Below are 22,196 nucleotides of genomic sequence, written 5' to 3' on the forward strand. Positions count from 1 at the left end.
ACTTTTGTGAGGAGTCCAGAAGTTGACTCCATTGCCCAAGAATGGCTACTTTGGAGAGTGGACATAGGGGCATGCCCAGTATGCACTTTCTTTTCCTGACAGTGCTTTGAATTCCTTTTGGGGAATTTGTCTCTGCCCCTTGTGCAGTCCTGACGGGACTCCAGAGTTAGAAGGGTACACCAGGTGGAAGAGAGGATGGCGGTGGAGAAGCCAGCTGCAGGAGCACCCACACCCAGGCTCTGCCCCCCACTACCAGCCTGGAGAGCAGTGCCTGGGGCCCTGTTTCCATAGAAGACACCCCTTTGGTCTGAGGGCCACCCTCTGCAGTGGGTTGGGCCAGTGCTGGAACTTCTAAATAATACCTTGGCTCTTCTTTTTCTTTCCTTAATCTCAAATTAGTCACCAAGAAGTTGCCCAGCACATGTTCACTGAAACCATGGAAGGTGATTGAGAAAGTCTGAGAGAGACTGAAGGGCTGTAATATGCACCATATAACAGTCTCCTTGAGCCTTGTTCCCAGCGATAGCCCCCGGAGAAATCCATCTGGGAAGAGGTTAGAGAGACCCTCTCTCATGCCTAAGCCATCTAGTGGCAGGCACAGAAAGACGGGCCTGAACGAGGCCCCCCAGCAGAGGGCAGTGTGAGCATGAGGAACCTGCAGTCCTGGAGGCCACCAGCATGTGAACCGAGGGGGTGGGGGACGACCTGGGGCAGCAAGGGCAGGAATATTCCTGCCCAATAATTACAGCTACTGTTTATTCAGCATTTACTATCTACCAAAGATTGTCCAAAGTGCTGTTCATACTTTCAATCTTTTAGTCCTTCCAGCAGCCCCTTGTGAGGGTGGGGAAACATATCCAGAGAAGTCAAGTGCCTGGCCCAGGTTCACACAGCTAGTCCATGGCAGGGCAGGAATCACAGCAGGCTGACTTGGTGGCTTGGCTTTCCAGGAACATCTAGAGAGATTGCCTCCTGCATTTCTTCTGCTCCGTCACCCCCACCCCACCCAACCCATCCCCTGGACAACAGAGTGTGGTTCTGTGCACTGTGGTTCAGTCCCGTTTCCACCTCCTTGAGTCCTCAAGTGTCTACTCTGAGCTATTCCGAAAGGAAGCTTTTCTCTCCCTAGATCTAGAGATTGCCAGCAGGGGAAAGGAGAAGATGGTGGAGAAGCCTGTTCTTTCTCCTTATTGGGCAAGTGAGTTGGGGACACAAACCAGGCCCCTGGAAAACAATCTCGCTTCTGATGGGCCGCTGTAATGTTCACGTCTAAATCCAGAGCTTCGTGTGCTTTGTAGGCACGATGGCTGGGCTGGCCCAGGGCGACCCCAGCCTCATTGCAACGGCTGAAAGAACCAACCAGCTGTCCAGTGAACACTCAAGGAGGTCAGGTGACCCGCCGGCCTCCTCCGTTTAGTGGACCCTAAGGTTTATTTAGGAAACAGCAGCCATCCTCCTGCCTGGTCCATCCAGCTGAGTAATAAACCACCTATTTTTAGTTTAGGGTTTTGTTTTGTTTTTCCCTTTTTTAGAAATTTATCCAGACCCGCTTCCCAGGGTTGAGAACTTGAGCTGCATTGAATGTACTGCTCGGGGGATACGGTGAGAGCGGTTTGAAAAGGAGCGGGGTCTTCAACGGCACTTGAACTGCAATTTCCCCCCAAGAATCAAAATGTGTCTGCAGTAATGCCAATGTATTCTATTCCGCACAAATGTACCGTTTGATGCCTTAAAAAACCAAAAAGGCTGACACTCGACATCTCCAGGGCTCCTTCTCCGGAGTAAGATCCATCGCCGCTATGTCCTCCCTCACACAGGCACCACCGGCCCATCTTGGCTCAGCTGCTCCCTGCTCCGGGCACTGCCTACCTGCCTCTCCCAGGACTGGACAACCTCTTGCCCTTTAAGTACTAGTTGCTGGTTCTTACCACTCACCAGCCTAGACACCTGTTTATTTCCCTTTTCTTGCAATGATAAAATCAATTGACTTTATTCATTCATTTTGACAACATTTATTGAACATTTATTGATCACCTATCATGTGCCAAGCACCAGGATAAAGAGGACTGCAAGTTACTCGCAGCCAAGAAGACTAGTAAATGAGGCAATAATAATTCAGTATAGAAAATGCTAAGCCAGAGATATAGAAAGATATTATAAGAGCCCTCCCATCATCTCCTCTTTCTACTTCCCTTCCTTTCCCCAGCTCTCGTCTCAAGCTCCTGCCTTCATCCACCGCAGAGCCTCTGGGTTTCACTTGCAGCTAACTGGTTACATGGCCCCCTTGCCAACCACAAAATGAAAAGGAGCAAGGAGCCATGGTAGCCTTTGAAGCACGCATCACTCCAATCAGAAAACATATAGGCGGAAAGAGAAGTTTGCAAATGCATCATCATTACTGGTGCTAAAAATAAAATGTGTGGAATGTCTAAATGAAGGATGGAAGAATGAATAGATGGATAGTTGAATGATTCCGTAAATGATTTAACGAATGAATCAGAGGATGAATTTTCAACCATGAAGCAAAACTGAACTTTAGAGTCTCTAACACTTGTGCTTGTTCACTGAACACCATGTTCCCTAGAAAGTCCTGTACAAAGACTTTTATTCTAAGAAATTAAAATTACCTAAAAGTCCACTGAGAATGTGACAATGCACTTGAAAAAACCGGAGCTGCTGAAGGGAGTTTCAGAGCCCGGGCTCAAAGTCATTTAGGCAGGAGAAAGTTGAGTGGCTGCCCCCATTTGTGCTAGGGATGAAGCTCCCAGTTCCTCAGGCCAGAGCCCTGTGAGGCGACTCGGCTGTTGGAAAGACAGAGCTACAGAAGGTGCTAGGTTCGGGGCTTCCTACTTAACCAAACAGGTGTAACATCCTTATCACTAGCCGGAAAGTTATATGTGAGTTAAATTTCTGTGTCCAATCACCATTTCCATGTTTCCTTCTTAAGAGAGCACTTCAGGGAAGCCTTCTGGTGTTGCAAACAGTTGCATTCTATCGTATCTGTTCTGTTAATGGAGATGTGCTGTAAAGAGACTCAGGGAGGAAGAAAGTGTGGGGTGAGGGGCCTGTTGGAACAGCTTAAAGGCCCACCAGGGCTCCCTGGTTGTCCGAGATAAACTGGCTGAAGCTTCTGACATTGGGGTTTAGTCGGTGGGTGAGCTTGACATCACGGTCTGGCTTCATGTGATAGAAACGAAACATGTTGGCTAATTCTTCTGCTCCAGGAAATCCCAGCTTCTCATAAGCTTCTGGGGTGATCTTTTAAAAACAAGTTAAAAAAAATTAAAAATTTTTATATTTATTTTTTCAGTTTTAGCTTTCATGGAACATAGTTTGAGAATAACTTATTCACTTTAATAATGATATAGGCCACAGTTCTTTAGCCTAACTCCAAAACCCAAGAAACTTGCAAGTTTGTTTTCATAAGCAATTTGACAGCAAACTGACTTTTCTGAACTAATTCTGATCTGAACTTATGTGAAACTATTTATGATCTTTAATGTCCCTTTTAGTGGAAACAGTCATATGCTTTTCTGCAGAGATACTGATGTGTTTGATTACACGCTCCTGCCCTTGCCCTGAGGGTGATGTTACACAATACATATAGAATAACCTATCTAGAAGCTGAAAGATTTGAAAACTGAATTGTTTCTGGCCCCACATCTTTGGATAAGGTACTACGGCTCTGTCCCCCTTCGCCCGACCAGCTTTCATACACACTTCCTGGGATTCCCTCAGCAGCCCTCTGACATGCTCTCCCCCTCTCACCCTCTCACAACGTCAAGACCCCGCACTCCTTGGCCCCAGACTCTCCATCTTTCTTCCCGGTTGACACCCCTTCATCATCATTCCCCTCCTCGATTAGAAATGAGCATCTTGACTTCAGCCACCCCAGACTCTGCCAGGCCCAGACTCAAATGCTGCCCGTCACATACTTACTGAGCTGCCTTCTGTCACCTTCCACTCAACTCACCCCTTGAGTCCCTCTGACACTAACTAGCTCAATAGTCGCCCCTCCCCCAAATTAACAAAACTAATTTCTAACTATTGGATCCAGTGTAATCTGCCTTTAGCCCCCAGAAGTAAACTCTAACCTTGTTATTCCACTTGGCCTTAGAAAAATGTGACACATAAACAACCCTTATAAAACAATGACTGTCATATGCCATTTATAATAATAAAAAATCAAGAATAACATATATACAAAAGCAAAGGAATGGCAGAATAAATTACAGGACATCTACTTTAAGAATATTATGCTGCCCTGGCCGGAAAGCTCAGTTGGTTAGAGCATCATCCTGAAGCGCAGAATATTATATGATTATTTAAATTAATGTTTTTGAAGAACTTTAACAAAATAGAAAAATGCTTATAATATAATGTTAAATGAAAAAGCTATATATACAAACATATATATACTGGGAAAAGTCTATATATGCCAATGTTTCACAGTTGCTATCTCTGATAAATTAAAGTACGTGGTTTTTTTGTTTTTGTTTTTGTTTTTTTCTTTTTCTTTTTTTTCTCTTTTTTTTTTTTCTATTTTTCTGAAGCTGGAAACGGGGAGAGACAGTCAGACAGACTCCCGCATGCGCCCCACCGGGATCCACCTGGCACGCCCACCAGGGGAGACCCTCTGCTGCGACCAGAGCCACTCTAGCGCCTGGGGCAGAGGCCAAGGAGCCATCCCCAGTGCCCGTGCCATCTTTGCTCCAATGGAGCCTCGGCTTCGGGAGGGGAAGAGAGAGACAGAGAGGAAGGAGGGGAGGGGGGTGGAGAAGCAAATGGGCACTTCTCCTGTGTGCCCTGGCCGGGAATCGAACCCAGGGTCCCCCGCACGCCAGGCCGACGCTCTACCACAGAGCCAACCGGCCAGGGCCAGTACGTGGTTTTTATTTTCTTTGTTTTAAATGAATTTTCTAGCCCGACCTGTGGTAGTGCAGTGGATAAAGCATCAACCTGGAACACTGAGATCGCTGGTTCAAAACCCCGGGCTTGCCTGGTCAAGGCACATTGAGGGAGTTGATGATTCCTATTCCCCGCCCCCTTTTCTCTCTCTTCTCTCCAAAATGAATAAATAAAATCTTTTAAAAAATAATTTTCTGTATTTCCTGAAAAATAAGTGTTTGTTATTTTTCAAATCAGAAAAATAATTAAAATTTTAGTGAGAAGACTACATTAGGAGCTTGGAAGATGATTTTAGAAATGTCTGTCTCCTTGAGTTGCTCCCTCAGCCTATAACTTTGATGACTAATATACCTCAGTAAAATAAAGAATTCTTTTCTGAAGATTTTTTTGAAGGAGTTTGCTTTGTTGTGTCTCACTTTCTTAAAGGACCATGTTCCTTTGGGCTTGGACAGACAGTGTCAGCCAAACCCGAGTTCCTAATGGGAGTTTTTCCTCACAGAAGCAGTTAATGCAAACAGGGGAGATGGTCAGACTGCCAAGGCTGGAGTGCCACCTTGTGGCCACATGTATCTTTCCCCAGAGTAGCATGATGCCTAAGCCTTTTCCCACCCTAGAAACCTGGACAGCATCTTCAAGTCAGACTGATTATGAAGAAGATCATTAACCATACTGAAGAACTTCCAGCTTTTTTTTAATACCCTAGAACTTTTGATGCCAGAGTAGTTTCCACTGAATTATGAAACAACTTGATGAACCAAAAATACTCAGAGGCCAGTTATGTTTGAAAGATGCTTGAAGGTCCTGAGACAGCCAAAACAAGGTCTACCCAGTCCTCTGAGAATAAACACAAACAGCATATGCCCTCACTTCTTTGCCTTTCTCCCCTTCTTCCTTATAGACTTCAGACCCCATGAAACAAAAAGCAACTTTTTTCATGAAGCCTTCTTCTACCTTTCTCTGGTCACAGATTGTGTGGACAACACAATTAAGTACAGTGTTCTGTCTTGTACTGATCACTGTGACTTCATGTGCCTTAACATTTTCACCCCAGCTCTGCTATAAACTCCTCAAAGGTACATAATAGGCACTTAATATATATGCCAAACACTATGCTAAGCCTTTTAAATATGTTCTTTCTAATTTTCACAAGAACACCTCAAGGTAGATGTTATCATCCCACTTCACAGATGAGGAAGCTGAGGCTCAGAGAAGGCTAAGTGCCTCGCCCTATACCAGCGAGCTCTGATAGACTGGAGTGATTAGCAATGAGTGCTTATGAAGAGAGCTGGGTAGTGTACACGAAAAAGTTGTACCTCGGTCTTCAGATTCTAAGTTCTTACTGCCCAAAAGTAATTTTATCCTAACAAGCTGATTAAACTACAGCTAAAGAAATAAAGGCCATTTGGCTCAGTGGTAGAGCATCGGCCAGCATGTGGATGTCCTGTGTTCAATTCCCAGTCAGGGCACACAGGAGAAGCAACCATCTCTTCCCCTCCTGCAGCCATGGCTTTATTGGTTCGAGTGAGCTAGCCTCAGGTGCTGAGGATAGCTCAGTGGCCTCCACCTCGGCACTAAAAAAAATGGCTCAGTTACTGAGCAACGGAGCATTGCCCCCAGTGGGTTTGCCAGGTGGATCCTGGTCAGGGCGCATGAGGGAGTGTCTCTCTGCCTCCCCTCCTCTCACTGGACAGTAATAATAATAATAATAATAATAATAGAAATACAACTATAAGAGTGAGATTCAGATCCACCAATACAAGATAGATTTGTGATACTAAAATCCTCTTTAATTTCTTCTGTGAGCCTAAGCTGAACTCTGCTTAAATTCATCAAAAGTCTACCAGAATTTGTAATTCAGTGGTGTGTGACCCAAGGACTCTTTGGGTGGATCATCCAAGGTGATAACATTTATGTCTTCTAAAGTACTCACCTTTGCATCTCGGACTTCTTTCCCCCAACTCTTGGACAAAACATCAGCATATTGCTGTATTGTTAGTGCTTCTGCGCTGAGACCCACCGCCTTGCCTAAAAACTCGGCCGGAGAATTAAAAATGCTAGAGACGATTGCTCCAACATCAGCGACAGAGATGCCATCCATTGGTATGTCCCCCATAGGCAGTACTAGTAAAAAAGAAAAAGAAGATAAAAACTAATTATATCACATCCTTGGTAGGTCCTACCAACTTAAATTAACCAACCACTTAAACAAAAGGTATAGAAAGGTAATGTAACACCGAGTGGCCACAATCTATGGACAATTGTTACAAGATTTTGTTTGAGAAAAATACAATAATGCCTGGATATTGATTTTTTTTAAGTGACCATTTACTGCGTTGGCCAGATGTTCAGTTGGTTAGAGCACTGTCCCAAAGCACAGAGGTTGCGGTTTGACCCCTGATCAGGGCACATACAGTTACAGATCAATGTTCTTGTCTCTTTCTCTCTCTACTCCTTCCTCTTGTGCTAAAATCAATCAGTAAGAAATTTTTAAAGGTGACCATTCACTAAGTATCTGCTATGTGCAAAGTATGATTAGTTGTATCTCCAATTTAGAAATCTCTACTGAATTCCAGACTCTATTTGTTTAACTTTCTACTCAGCATACTTACTTGATTGTTCAATAAACATATTAAATTCAATGTGCCCCAGAATGAATTCCTATGTCAAAAACTTGCTCCCCTGACGGACTTCCCCATTTCAGTTCATGGCAACTCTATCATCTCAGTATCTCAGGTCAAAAGTCTTGGACTGAGCTTAACACTTTTCTCACACCCATATCCTTTTTTTTTTTAAGTCTTATTTTCAGTATGTCCAGAATCTGTCCATTTCTTACCATTTTCACTGCTACCACCTTGTGCCATCATCTTTGACTTGAATTATTGGTCTCCTTGTTTCCACTCTTGCCTTTTCATGGTCTTTTTGTGAACCTGACAAACTAAACTCAGCTCGTATCATGTCTTCCCATATCTTCCAATGGTTCTCCATCCCTCAAAACACAAGCCAATGGCTTGCAGGACCAGACCTCTGTTAACTCTGGCCTCACCGCCTCCACTCTCCCTGATCAGCTCTGTTCCAGCCACACCATCTGTTCCTCCTGCCCTGAATGTTCTTCCCCTGCATTATTCCTTCCCACGAAGTCCGGAACCTACCTCCACCAGGTGCTCAGATGTCACTTTCTCAAAGAGGCCCACTGATCAGCTTGTTTAAATTTCACATGTCACCTCCTTCCTGCTGGCACTACACATATACCTTACCCTGTCTTATTTTTTAAATATTGTGCTTACCTCCTAACATATGATATACTTCACTTTATCTATTATGTTTATTCTCTGTCTCCTCCACCCAAATGGGAACTTCATGAAGGCAGAGCTGTTTGTTTTGAACTGTTTATTACTGATTCCCCAGCAAATGACTGGTAACTAGTAAGCCCTCAAATATTTACTGAATGAATGAAACGTAGTGACTGGTTTACTCTTCAAAACAACCTTGAAACATAGGAATACTAGATACTTGCCAGAGGTTATTCAGCCAACCAGCAGCAGCAGTGCGTTCAAACCCTCACGCATCACTCCAAAGCTTGTAACCTTCTGACAGGGTGACACAGCCTCTCCTAGATTCCCAGAATCCTGAGGCTAGAACCCAAAGTAGATAGGATCTAGCCCCAGAACTCTCTCTTTTTTTTTTTTTTTTCATTTTATTTTTTTTGTACTTTTCTGAAGCTGGAAACAGGGAGGCAGTCAGACAGACTCCTCCTGCATGTGCCTGACCGGGATCCACCCGGCATGCCCACCAGGGGGCGATGCTCTGCCCATCTGGGGCGTCGCTCTGCTGCTACCAGAGCCATTCTAGCACCTGAGGCAGAGGCTACAGAGCCATCCCCGGTGCCCGGGCCATCTTTGCTCCAATGGAGCCTTGGCTGAGGGAGGGGAAGAGAGAAACAGAGAGGAAGGAGAGGGGGAGGGGTGGAGAAGCAGTAGGCGCTTCTCCTATGTGCCCTGGCCAGGAATCGAACCTGGGACTCCTGCACGCCAGGCGGACGCTCTACCACTGAGCCAGCCGGCCAGGGCACTCTCATTTTTTTTAATGAAGAAACTAAGTCTGTTGACTCACCCACTGCCTCAGCTAGAAAGCAACAGGCCAGGACAAGAATCAAGGTCTTTGCATTTCAATCCAAAGTGACTTCAGGATTAGCAGTCAGGGACTGAATATCATAGTTCGTCTTTTGTAGTATAATTAGCTTCCTGCTTCAATTTCTTGGTAGGCAAATTTCCTGCTCAGATTAAATTATAATTTTATTTGATGTTTGTAAAGCAGTCAGGGCATTTTGAGGCACCCAGAGCTAAGCTGGTCCTGACTTTGAAGTTTGCTTTTATTTGAGAGCTGAGGTCTTGGGATGAGATGAAAAGCAGTTATGGGGCAGTGGTAAAGAATATGGCTCTGGAGTCAGACTACCAGGGTCCAGGTCCTGGTTCTGCCTTATTAGTGATCTTTGAAAAGTTACCTACTCTTTCTCACCTCAGTTTCTTCATCTGTAAAATGAAAGTAAATAGTATAGTGCTGGGCTCCTCGTAAGTGGTGAGTAAATGTTAGTTATTCCTAGAGTGGAAATGATACCAGTCTCAGGAACACCTAAGAGAGTTATATAGACTCTGGGGCCCCAGATGGGACTGGGTGCCAGAAGAAACTTAAGGCATCACCTCTTCACCCAGGCCAATCTAACCTATAGATTACAATGTCCTAGTTGAGGACCTGGGAAATGTCAATTAGCTGGCTTCTGACACCTGGTAAGGGCATAGGAAGAAAGGGGGTGGGGCTAAAAAGAGCCATATTACATTTATACATTTATTTATCTAGTCATTTGTTGAATTATTACCCAGGTCACCTGTTGTGTGGCAGGTGCTCTTAGTTATGCCTCTGATAAGTCTAAATTATGTGCTAAGGAAAAAAGACTGAATTGCTGCCTTTAATACCCCCATAGTCCCTCCACTCCACAGAGCGACCTCGGGCTATGGACAAAGGAAATGTCCCCAAGGGGCAGGGGAATTCCAGCCAGTGGACTCAAAGCACTGGGATTATCAGGAACCCTTGTTAAAACTAGAGTCTTGGCCCTGGACATTTGGCTCAGTGGTAGAGTTTCAGCCCAGCGTGTGGATGTCCTGGGTTAAATTCCTGGTCAGGGCACACAGAAGAAGCAACCATCTGCTTCTCTTCCCTTTTCCCCTTCTCTCTCTCTCTCTTACCTTCCCACAGTCATGGGTCGATTGGTTTGAGCACATCAGCCCCGGGCACTGAGGTGGGCTCTGTGGAGCCTCTGCCTCAGACACTAAAAATAACTCAGTTGTGAGCATGGCCCCAGATGCGCAGAGCATTAACCCCAGGTGGGGGTTACTGGGTAGATCTCCTGGCTGGGTGCATTTAGGAGTCTGACTCTCCATCTACCCTCCTATCACTTGGAAAAGAAGGGGAATAAGAAAAGAAAGAAAAAGAAAACTAGAGTCAGGCCCCAGTCCCAACTTACAGAACCAGACTCTGGAGAGCCAGATCCCTCCAGGGATTGTGACCATGGCACCCAGGCCAAGAGAAGACTGTCTTGCCTGTTGTCACAGAAGTTCAGACGGATGAGCTGGAAGGGACCTTAGAAGTTGTCTTGTCCAACTTTTCCATTAGACATGAGGAAACTAAGGCTTGAAGTCACATAGTTAACTACTTACATAAAGAATATCAGATTGTTAAGACTGGAAGTGAAATCCTTTGTGTTTCCAGTCTAAGAACTAGTGAAGGCAGTCTGACTTCACCTCCTGTGAAGTCTAGAACAATTTGGTATTTTTCTTGGCACTTCAAACAGAGGTAAACACATAGTAGGCACTCAAATGAGGTATCCCACTGAACTGAGGGAGGAAGGGAAATAGAGGCGGGAGGGAAGGACAGCAGGTGTCCAGTTAACTTTCACTATAAACTTTCACTTACCCAAGGTGTAGTAATCGCCATCAGAGGCTTTCACTGGCTTCCACATGGTGAGAAAGTTTTCGAAGTAAGCTGCCAAGCGGACGCTGGTCATGGGAACACCAATGGACCAGAAGTATTCCTCCACCTCTCCCTTCCCATCAAAGTGCCCAACTTCCAACTTCCCGCCGGTCAGATGCTTGACGTTCTCCAGGCCGCTGTACACCACGTGCTTCAGACCCAGGCGCTTGGCGATGTCTGCCACCATTTTCCCCTAAGGGACAAATGTAAAACTTTATATAGATTGCTGTATTGGCATATGGACAAGAGGGCAGCTGTCCTCCTTCGAGAGGGAGCTCTTCCAGCATCAAAATATATTCAAGTTACGATCTGAGAGTCCACCTGTATCAGTGGGCAGAGGCTTCCCCATGTCAAAATGCTGACCCTCATCAGACACTAAGAGGCAGCCTGGTGGAAACAGTCAGGAATATTTGGTCTCTTCCTCTAAAATATCAGTATCTTTGTGATCAACTGCTACATTCATTTATATAAAGGCTCAGTGATACCTGAGGAAAAAATGTAAGTGTTTTCTGGTAATGCATTGTATCTGGACACCATCTGGATATTGAGAGTACAATGAACACACACACACACATACACACATATATTCTCTTTTTTGTGTTTTAGTTCCAAATTTTCCAAAGCATCTTCCTCTCTCTTTCTTTTCTTTCTTCTTTCTTTCTATTGTTTCCTTTTTCCCCCTTACAAAACCCCATGTTGCAAGCAGAGGACACAGTTAACCTGTTTAGTAGACGCAGAAAGTGAAGCAGAGTATGACTATGTCCCCTGGGCTTCACAGTGAGTGAACATCAGAATTAGAACCCAGAGTTCCTAACGTAAGCTGTTCCAAAGCTTATCACTAACAGACATGTTGTAAATGGAATAATTAGTTTAACAGACATTCCTGAAATGGTTCAATCCTGCTCTTAATTTTTTTATTTTATTTTTTGTATTTTTCTGAAGTTCGAAATGGGGAGGCAGTCAGACAGATTCCCGCATGCACCTGACCGGGATCCACCCGGCATGCCCACCAGGGGGCGATGCTCTGCCCATCTGGGGCATTGCTCTGGTGCAACCAGAGCCATTCTAGCGCCTGAGGCAGAGGCCATACAGCCATCCTCAGCGCCCAGGCCAACTTTGCTCCAATGGAGCCTTGGCTGCAGGAGGGGAAGAGAAAGACAGAGAGGAAGGAGAGGGGGAGGGGTGGAGAAGCAGATGGGCGCTTCTCCTGTGTGCCCTGGCCAGGAATTGAACCCGGGACTCCTGCACGCCAGGCCGACGCTCTACCACTGAGCCAACAGGCCAGGGCCTCTTAATTTTTTTAATTGTGCCATTTCTGCAAAGGGTGATTCTATCCATTACATTCTTAAAATTTAACCTTCATATTTTCCCCAATTTATACATATATATAATTTCAAATAGTACCATTATGGGGGGGGATTAAACTTACAGTAACAAAGACATTCCCTGAGCCTCCATGCTGATAACTGCTCTCCAGAAGTAATCACTTTGATCTCTTTTAGCTGTTTCTTTATTTCTTTTTCTTCTATTTTATTTAGAAAGTTAAATTTAATGGGGTGATATTGATCAATAAGAGTACATAGGTTTCAGGTAAACATTTCTATATTATTTGAACCATTGACTATGCTGTGTACCCATCACTCAAAGTGAAATCACTTTCTATCACCATGTATTTGTCCCTCTTAATTCCCCTTCCTTACCCTGTTTCTTTATTTCTAAATAACATGTTTGTACTTCTAATTCTTTTTTTATAAATAAATTTTTATTAATTTTAATGGGGTGATATCAATAAATCAGGGTACATATATTCAAAGAAAACATGTCCAGGTTATCTTGTCATTCAATTATGTTGCATACCCATCACCCAAAATCAGATTGTCCTCTGTCACCTTCTATCTAGTTTTCTTTGTGCCCCTCCCCCTCTCTCCTCCCCTCTCCCTCCTACCCTCCCCCCCCATAACCACCACACTCTTGCCCATGTCTCTTAGTCTCGCTTTTATGTCCCACCAATGTATGGAATCATGCAGTTCTTGGTTTTTTCTGATTTGCTTATTTCACTCCGTATAATGTTATCAAGATTTTGTTGTAAATGATCCGATGTCATCATTTCTTATGGCTGAGTAGTATACCATAGTGTATATGTGCCACATCTTCTTTATCCAGTCTTCTATATATTTTTTTTTACAGTGATTAAAGCCTTTAAGCAAACTCTTGGCCAATACAACAAGAATCCATAAAAGAGTAGTGTCCTTAACATGTTCACCAAGTCCAAGTTTGTACTTCTAATTCTTGAGTTCTTTCAGTTTAAGATATCAGCTACTAAATTCCTACTATGAAAAATAAGCCCTCATCTCTAGTCTTCTCTCTCTCACACACAGACACACACACACACACACACACACACACACACACACAGTCCACCATCACCATCACACATATATACAATTCCCTTTTTTTCATATTTCCAGCATCATAATTTTAGATCAATAATAAGAGATTACACACAGCTGAAGCTGAACCATGTAACATTCTATGGTTACATTTATTTCTTCTACAAACTTTTATTTTCCCTGATGTTAATCATTGTGGGTTTATTTGCTGATTTCTTTAGTTCTTCTTCTATGTGTACCCATTACTGATTTCTCCCCAAATTCTCTGCCAGAAGTATAAATACACCCATTACATTGCTGTTCTTCCCTTTTCATTTCAGTCACTCTAACTCTGTTGTGTGGTGTCCTTCCTATGCCATCTGCAAACAAAACAGGGAGCATCTAATGACTGGCTCTACTGCACCGTCACTCTCAACCCTCCAGGGTCTTTCGAATCGGGTATTTGCTACACAACACTGATGTCACAATCGGAGATATCGCCAACAGTAGTGGAAGCACTTATATTTCATAAATACAAGAGAGATGTGGAGTAAGGCTTGTATTTTTGCCCAGCCTGAAGGCATACCCCCTTCAAGAAAGGGCAGAGCAGCCAGGAGGGTAAGAGGAAAGGACATGAAGGTGTTCCCACCTGGCACACTTCTTTCTCTTTGCTGAAATCATCCCAGAAGCTGGTCACCACGAAGGCCCCATAGGTGCCTTTCAAGGCGGCCTCCACTGAGGCTTCATCATTCAGGTCCCCTCTCACCACCTCGGCGCCGAGGTTCTGCAGCGCCCGTGCTTTCGGTCGGGTCACATCCCTGGTCAGCGCTCTCACAGCAAACTGTTTGCTCTCCAGAATGGCCTTGGCCACTGAGCCACCCTGAGCTCCTGCAAGATTAGAAAAGAAGAAATAGAAGAAGGATCGGGGAGAATGCTCACTAAAAAATAGTTGGTCCAGAAGTCCTGTTATTTGGAGTACAGCTGTTGTAATAACCACTTCAGGAGGCATCCTATGGCTTGCAACAGTGGTTTTCAAACTAGGTTTCTCGTCGCCCCATCAGAGGCACCTTTGCAAAATCCAAGGGTGGGGGAGGAAAGAATGGGAGAGTCCTGAGCCAACGGGGAGGCCAAATGAGCAGGCTTCTGGACCCTCTGCCACAAAGGCAACTGGGAACATCTAATTTTATCTAGATATAGATTTTATTTTGAGGTTCTTCACACAATTCTATTTTCAAAACAGCTTCTTATTTTATATATATTTTTAAAATTAAAAACGTGTAATTTTCTTTTTATGGCATTCAGAGCCATTGATGATAGAAGCATCACTTGCTTAATTTATCTACTCTACAATTATTTACTGAATGCCCTGTGATATATGCCAGATACTGTGCTTGGTTGCTTACATTTGCAACCCTCCATCATACTGGTTACCTACCTGTCTTGAATATTGTTTGTGTGCCTTCAGATCTACCTTCACCTCCCCCACCCTGTTTAGTGCCCTAGGAACCTGACCTGTATGCACTCCATCAATGGACTGTCTTGTTCTCAGGTTGGGTCTAGCCAATGAGAGGCATCAGTAGAAGACCTAAGGGCAGGAAGAGAGGTGACCATCTCCAATGTGCTATTCTCCCCGGGTTGTGGTCATCTCTCATGCCCTCTGCTCCTTCCTCCTGTTTCTTACTTATTTGTTACTGGTCTTTTCCCTTTCTGCCTTTATTTTTCCTTAGCTTCTCTGAGAAAGTGTGGCACTTGTTTCTTGTGGAAGCCCAACTGATAACCCCATAGGGCCTACCATTCAATGAGCTCTGCTTTTGTTTTGTTTTGTTTTGTTTGTTTTTTTTATTTGGGTGTTTTTTTTTTTCATTTTTTCGAAGCTGGAAACGGGGAGGCAGTCAGACAGACTCCCGCATGCACCCGACCAGGATCCACCCGGCATGCCCACCAGGGGGCGATGCTCTGCCCATCTGGGGCATCGCTCTGTTGCATCCAGAGCCATTCCAGCACTTGAGGCAGAGGCCACAGAGCCATCCTCAGCGCCAGGGCCATCTTTGCTCCAATGGAGCCTTGGCTGCGGGAGGGGAAGAGAGAGACAGAGAGGAAGGAGAGGGGAGGGGTGGAGAAGCAGATGGGCGCTTCTCCTGTGTGCCCTGGCCGGGAATCGAACCCAGGACTCCTGCACGCCAGGCCGACACTCTACCGCTGAGCCAACTGGCCAGGGCTGAGCTCTGCTTTTGTAAGAGGAGCTTCAACCAAAGTTTAGTGCTCTAGTAGTAAATATGAACAGACAGCCAAAGGTCACCAGATATTTAAAGAAAGCCTCTAACAAAACCAAAATAAATATACTATTAAAAGGAAACAGATGCAGTGAACAGAAAAAAAATTTAAAAACATTAATATCTTCAAAGACTGGAGAAAATTTTGCATTCAGAACACTATATCTGCATACTGTACCAATATAAAAGAGGAGGGGGAGAGAAGGAGAGGGAACATTCAGGAGAGAAGATGAAACACTCAGAAAAAGTTGGAGAAATCTTTCAGAATTAAAAGGGGGAAAAACACAAAGAAATGGAAAATAGGTAAGAGAAAACAGATCAAGCCAAGGGAATTCCAGAATGAGAGAATAGAAATAATGGGCATCTGGGATTATCAAAGAAAATAATTTCCCAGGGTCCAAGGATATCAAATGAGCTACCAGATTAAACGGCCACTGAATACCCAGCACAACTAATAAATAACGTCCCACATTATTACATAATTGTGAAATTTCAGAACACTGGGGATAAAAAAAAATCTTACAAACATTGGTGAAAGGAGAGTCAATTCAAAAGTGGGGGACATATAAAATCTACCACTGTATGAGTGGAAATTGAGACTTTATGTAGTTTTTATAGGCTGTGATATTTCTTCAAATAAATCTCTCTTATAAACCAAAAAAAAAAAAAAGCACCAGATTTCTTTATAACATTGAAAACAATAGAGTAATGGCTTTTTTTTTTTTGAGGGGGAGGGGGAAGAATTAATTTCTATCTAGAACTTTAAACCCAGTCAAACGATCAATTGATTCTGAACATTCTACATAAAGACATTTGCAGACACTCAAGGTATCAAAAATTTAGCTCCTATGTGCTCTTTCTCTGTAAGCTACTGGAGGATGTATTCTAGCAAAATTAAAAAGTAAAGCAAGCAATGGCTCAGCGGTAGAGCGTTGGCCTAGCGTGCGGAGGACCGGGGTTCAATTCCCGGCCAGGGCACACAGGAGAAGCGCCCATTTGCTTCTCCACCCCTCCCCCTCTCCTTCCTCTCTGTCTCTCTCTTCCCCTCCCACAGCCAAGGCTCCATTGGAGCAAAGATGGCCCTGGCGCTGGGGATGGCTCTGTGGCCTCTGCCTCAGGCGCTAGAGTGGCTCTGGTCGCAACATGGCGACGCCCCGGAGGGGCAGATCATCGCCCCCTGGTGGGCAGAGCATCGCCCCTGTTGGGCGTGCCGGGTGGATCCCGGTCGGGCGCATGTGGGAGTCTGTCTGACTGTCTCTCCCTGTTTCCAGCTTCAGAAAAATGAAAAAAAAAAAAAAAAAGGTAAAGCAAGCAAAAAGAACCAGGAAAGAGAAACCAAAGCCAGGAGAAGGGCAAAGAGAATTATTAGAATAATAGGGAAGCAAATCCTAAGAAGATTGAAATAGAAAAATGTAGCATTCCATTAGGGAGCTCTCCATAAAGGAAAAAAACAGAACCAACAAATTAATTAATGTATTTGCTCATTTTGAGAGAAATCATCCAGGATTATTGAAGAGATTAGAGGAAAAAATGAGTGATAAGTGCAAAGAAAACTAAACAAATAAAAATAAAGGCCATTATTAATTTCAGGAAAAGAAAAAATTATGTGAGAAAAGAAAGTGCTCACCACATGGCTGAATATGAACAATATTACATAGTCATAATAAAAGTCCACATTAGTTTATCATCCATATGAAAAACAGAAATTGTTATAAATTACATGAGGAGGGTGAGAAAAAGGAAGAGTGTGTTTGAGGCTGGGAATATAAGAAAGCTAAAATCAATAATATCTAAAATTTAAAAATCAAGAAATAGCATATTATTTAGAAATATGGAGACAAATACCAGTAGTAACAGAAGAGTTAAATGTGGAAAGGGGTATGGCAGGGTCTACTGGGTTATTTATAAACCTTGTAGGGCTATCAGACTTCTAAAACTATTAATTGCGTATCTATAAAAACAACAATTTAACAAAATTTTGGCTATATTAGTTTGCTAAGTCTGCCTTAACGAAATTTCACAGATTGTGGTTTAAACAATTGCAATATATTTTCTCAGAGTCCTGCAGGCTAGAAGCCCAAGATCAAGGTGTTATTAGGTTGGTTTTCTCCTGAGACCTTCTCCCTTGTTTGGCACATAAAGAAGCTTCTCACCGTGTCCTCATATAGTCTTTCCTTTGTGCACTCTAGCCCCTCTTGTCTCTCTTTGTCAAAATTTCCTCTTCTTAAAAGAACACCAGTTTTATAGGATTAGGGTCCGTTCTCATGGTTTCACTTTTATACAATTGCCTCAGTAAGGTCCTATCTTATTTAGAGGTACTAGAAAGTAAGGCTTCAATATGTGAATGATTCTGGGGAGAGACACAATTCGGCCCCATATCATCAACTCTTGTAATTATTTCCTTATAACCCTCCTACTAAACTAGGTTCTACAGATAGAAACTGTTTGCTCTTCATCCCTGTTTCCCAACCATGTACTGAGACTATTCTCTGGCAAATGCAAGTTTTCAACATCCATTAAGTGGAATGGATGAATTAATGAATACATGCATTAAAAGACTGAAACCTCCATGGTCTCAACTCTTAGCTTTAGAGGCAGACAGTCCTGCCTGGACCTGTATGAAACAAGAGAAACTAGACCAAAACCAGGGCTGGCCCTCTTAATCACTCCCACATTTAATGTGCTACTAAGACCGAAACCAGGAGAACTCATCCATCTTGGCCCTTTTCCTTTAAATAAGCAAGACATAACCAATAAACTTATCAGCCAAAAAAAACAGCCCCCAGAGCACCCATTTGGACAGACTCAGTTGTCCCAGACTCTCCTCGCTTATTCTGGATTGTTCCCTCTTGGACCTAGTTCCCTTCCAGGTGCTTCCATGTTGAGGGCAAGGTCAACATAAAAAGATGTCCAAACCAGTAGAGAATTTTTATAAGAGTTTATTTGAGCATTGGCAAGGTGGCTCAGTGGATGGAGCATCATCCCAGCACAACAAGGTCTTGGATTTGATCCTCGGTCAGGGCACAGATGAGAAGACACCAATGAGTGCACAACTAAATGGAACAACAAATTGATACTTCTCTTCTTTATCTCCCCCTTCCTCTCTTTCTCTTTTTCCCCCTACTTCCTCAAATCAGCAGGGGCAGAAAAGAGTTTATTTGAGTGTTCACTTTAGCAGCATATACACTAAAATAATTTGAGCCAACTGACAACATATGTCAGGAAGCAAGATCTCAAATGCTCTACAAAGTAACGGTTTTGCGGTTTCTTTTATTCATTTGAAATTAAGGAGGGAAAGTAAGGAAGACTACATGAAGGTGGCACAAAGCAAGACAGGGATTAGATTATAGGATAGGTAACAAGATTATATGCTCTCTTAACAACAAAAATGTACTTCAGTAGAGGATTGTATAAAGAAGATGTGGTTCATATATACTATGGAATGCTACTCAGCCATAAGAAATGATGACATAGTATCATTTACGGCAACATGGATAGACCTTAATAACATTATACTGAATGAAATAAGTAAATCAGAAAAAAACTAAGAACTGTATGATTCCATACATAGGTGGGACACAAAATTGAGACTCATAGACATAGATAAGAGTGCAGTGGTTACCAGGGGTAGGGGAAGGGAGGAGAGGGAAGAGGTGGAGTGGAGGGAGAGGGGCATAAAGAGAAACAAATATAAGGTGACAGAGGACGATTTTACTTTGGGTGATGGGTATACAGCATAATCAACTGTCCAAATGATGTGGAGATGTTTTCTCTAAATCTGTGTAGTCTAGTTGACCAATGTCATCCCATTAAAATTAATTGTTTAAATTAAATAAATAAATAGATTATATGCTCTCTTAAGGGAGGTTATTTCAGAAGTATGTTAACCTAGATGCACAGAAGCAATGGACAGGGCTAGATTAAGGCAAAGATAAGCCTTTTACTAAAGAAGTTATATACCTGGGGCATGACTACCCACCAGGACCTACCCAGTTAAGAATTTATGATCAAATCACCCTATGAGGTTACTTTCCATAGAACCCATTTTTCATCCACAGTAGTATTTGAATGACAAGCACTATTCAGAGTTTGACATGCAAACACATACACGGGTAACGGCTAACACATGTCCCTGTAAAATTTAACTAGGCATCTTATATTTTTATCTGCTAAATAGGCAACCCTACTTCAAACTCTCAAACACACCCAGAACACAGCAACAAAACTCGGGACAACACCTGGGCATTAAGTAATCAGCCCATCCCCTTAGCTAAGGAGGAAGCAAGTTTCTTCACCTCTGACACATCTAATCTGGTTCCTCCAACAGCCACGTCCAAGGCTCTTATTCAACTGCCTGCTCTGGATGCCTAGGCAGCAACTCAAGTTTGGGACTAAAATGGAGCTCCTGAGCTTTTCTGATCTGCTCCCACTAAGGCCTTCCCATTTCAATGGGTCACAACTTCATCTTCCAGCTGCTCAAGCCAGAACACCCTTAAGTCATTGATTACTCCTCTTTCCTCACCTCTTGTCTGGGTCCATCAGTGAACCTGTCAACTCTCTTTAACACATATCTGGAATCTGACCACTCCCCACCACCGCATTGCTGCCATCCCTGTCCAAGCTGCCATCCTCTCACCTGGATTATGGCAGCATTCTCCTAAAAGGTCTTTCTGCTTCAGCCCTTGCCTCCTACACTCTCCTCACAAAACAGGAGTTAAAATTATCCTTTTAATATAGACATCATATTAAGTCATTTCTCTGTTCAAAATCCTTCAATGGCTTACTACTTTCAGGAAGAAACAATATTCTTACCTTCACCTTATACAATATCTCCATTTACCTTTTTTTTTCCTTTTAAAGTCACTATCATACCTGCCTGTTGGATTTTGCAAATCTATTTCTCACTTCGCCCTGCTTTAGTCCTTTGCTCATGGAGTTTATGTTTCAATGTGGAAGACAGGCAGTAAGAGAAGTTGGGGCGGGGAGGCAGACAGACAGCAGCTGGGTCAAGCAGAGCTGCAATTTTAAATATGGAGGTCTGAAAAATGTTCACAGAGAGGGCGACATCTGAGCTGAGGCTTGGGTGACATGAGGGACAAAGCAGCATGGATAACTGGAGGAAGATTATTCTAGGTTGAGGGGGCAGACAATGAAAAGGAATTAAGGTGGGAGTGTGTTTGAGGAACATGTAGAGTAGGTAAAGGGGAGAGTAGGAGATTGGGGGTCCTTACTTGGAGTGAGGGGGGCTTTGGAGGATTTTGAACAGAGGCAAGTCATGATCTGATAGTTTCAAATGAATCATTGGGAGGCTGAAATGAGAGCAGATTGAATGGGAGCGGCCTGATTTGATCATTTTGCAAAGATGACTCCAGCTGTAAAGAACAAATTGTAAAGGAGACAAAATTGAAAGCAGAGGCAGCGATTAAGAAGAGGCTCAGACAGCTGTCCCAGTGAGAAAAGTCACTCAGCACATTCTCCGAACCCCCACCCACTCCATGCTTTCAGAATCGCTGGAGGGCATTGGTCAGCATGTCGCTATCCTCTACAAATCCATGGGTCTCTCACTCTTGCTCCTTGTACTTGTCAGAAAGTGAGCAGAGGCCCTGGCCAGTTGGCTCAGTGGTAGAGCATCGGCCTGGCGTGCAGGAGTCCCGGGTTCAATTCCCAGCCAGGGCACACAGGAGAAGCGCCTATCTGCTTCTCCACCTCTCCCCCTCTCCTTCCTCTCTGTCTCTCTCTTCCCCTCCCGCACCCAAGGCTCCACTGGAGCAAAGTTTCCCTGGGCGCTAGGGATGGCTCTGTGGCCTCTGCCTCAGGCACTAGAATGGCTCTGATTGCCGCAAAGCAACACCCCAAGATGGGCAGAGCATCACCCCCTGGTGGGGATCCCGGTAGGGCGCATGCGGTAGTCTGTTTGACTGCCTCCCCGTTTCTGGCTTTGGAAAAATACAAAAAAAAAAAAGAAAAGAAAAAAGAAAGTGAGCAGAGAAAAGTTTCCAGCATATAACTTATGTTAAACTGGAATATACAAACAAGTCGGCACATGTTGGAAAAAGAGAGAATGTCAGTTTTCCTTGTCCTGCTGAGATAATTTCTGACAAATAAAATCAAATCACCCAGCCCCTTTACCACATCAGAAGCTCAAACAATAGGACACTTTTCTTAATTTCCTCCAAAGGGCTCATTGTTCAGCCCAAACTAGCAGGTTTGAAGATAAAAACAAAAGTAAGCAAAGTCAGCATGCACTTTAACAGTAAGGAGTTTTTTACCTGTTGCTCCAAACACTGCAATTACTTTCTTGCTGGTCATATTACTGGACAAAGAAAGTTCGTGGAGTAGCCAAACTTTTCTCAGGGCAGCGACAGCAGCTGAAATAGTTTCTCTTTCAAGCATGAGTTATAAACCACATCTGATTACCACACCCTTATTTTGTCCCTCCTTTTTCTAGTTTTTCTTGTGGTGACTAACTAGCCTCCTCACTCTGACACTGCAATTTTCCAAATAAGGATTCACTTGTTCAATCACTCGTGTGTTTAGCAAATGTGTTTTGAGTGCCTTTACTATACTAGGCATTAAACTAGAGGCCCTGGTGATCCAGATCTTGTAAGGGAGATAAACTAGT

The 22,196-nt window shown here is 43.6% G+C and overlaps 1 protein-coding gene across 1 annotated transcript; it reads right to left on the bottom strand.

The window, feature by feature from the left end:
• Nucleotides 1–1,996: 1,996 nt before the first annotated feature.
• On the bottom strand, nucleotides 1,997–21,980 carry LOC136311990 (nmrA-like family domain-containing protein 1). Its single transcript, XM_066241380.1, has 5 exons — nucleotides 21,844–21,980; nucleotides 13,951–14,189; nucleotides 10,876–11,125; nucleotides 6,839–7,029; nucleotides 1,997–3,258 (listed from the first exon to the last, which is right to left on the bottom strand). The coding sequence occupies exons 1-5, from the start codon at nucleotides 21,965–21,967 to the stop codon at nucleotides 3,079–3,081; spliced, it is 984 nt and encodes a 327-aa protein (XP_066097477.1). The 5' UTR covers nucleotides 21,968–21,980; the 3' UTR covers nucleotides 1,997–3,078.
• Between the last annotated feature and the right edge of the window lie 216 nt (nucleotides 21,981–22,196).

This window comes from Saccopteryx bilineata, chromosome 8 (genome assembly GCF_036850765.1).
Source record: "Saccopteryx bilineata isolate mSacBil1 chromosome 8, mSacBil1_pri_phased_curated, whole genome shotgun sequence".
Classification (NCBI taxonomy): domain Eukaryota; kingdom Metazoa; phylum Chordata; class Mammalia; order Chiroptera; family Emballonuridae; genus Saccopteryx; species Saccopteryx bilineata.

Bases quoted from the DNA above. Each gene is read 5' to 3' on its own strand.
- LOC136311990 (XM_066241380.1), bottom strand. From the start codon at position 21,967: ATGCTTGAAAGAGAAACTATTTCAGCTGCTGTCGCTGCCCTGAGAAAA. The intron at 11,126-13,950 runs GTGGGAACACCT...TTTGTCCCTTAG, and splicing joins AAGAGAAAGAAGTGTGCCAG to GGGAAAATGGTGGCAGACAT. The intron at 7,030-10,875 runs GTAAGTGAAAGT...CTTTTTTACTAG, and splicing joins TGGCGATTACTACACCTTGG to TACTGCCTATGGGGGACATA.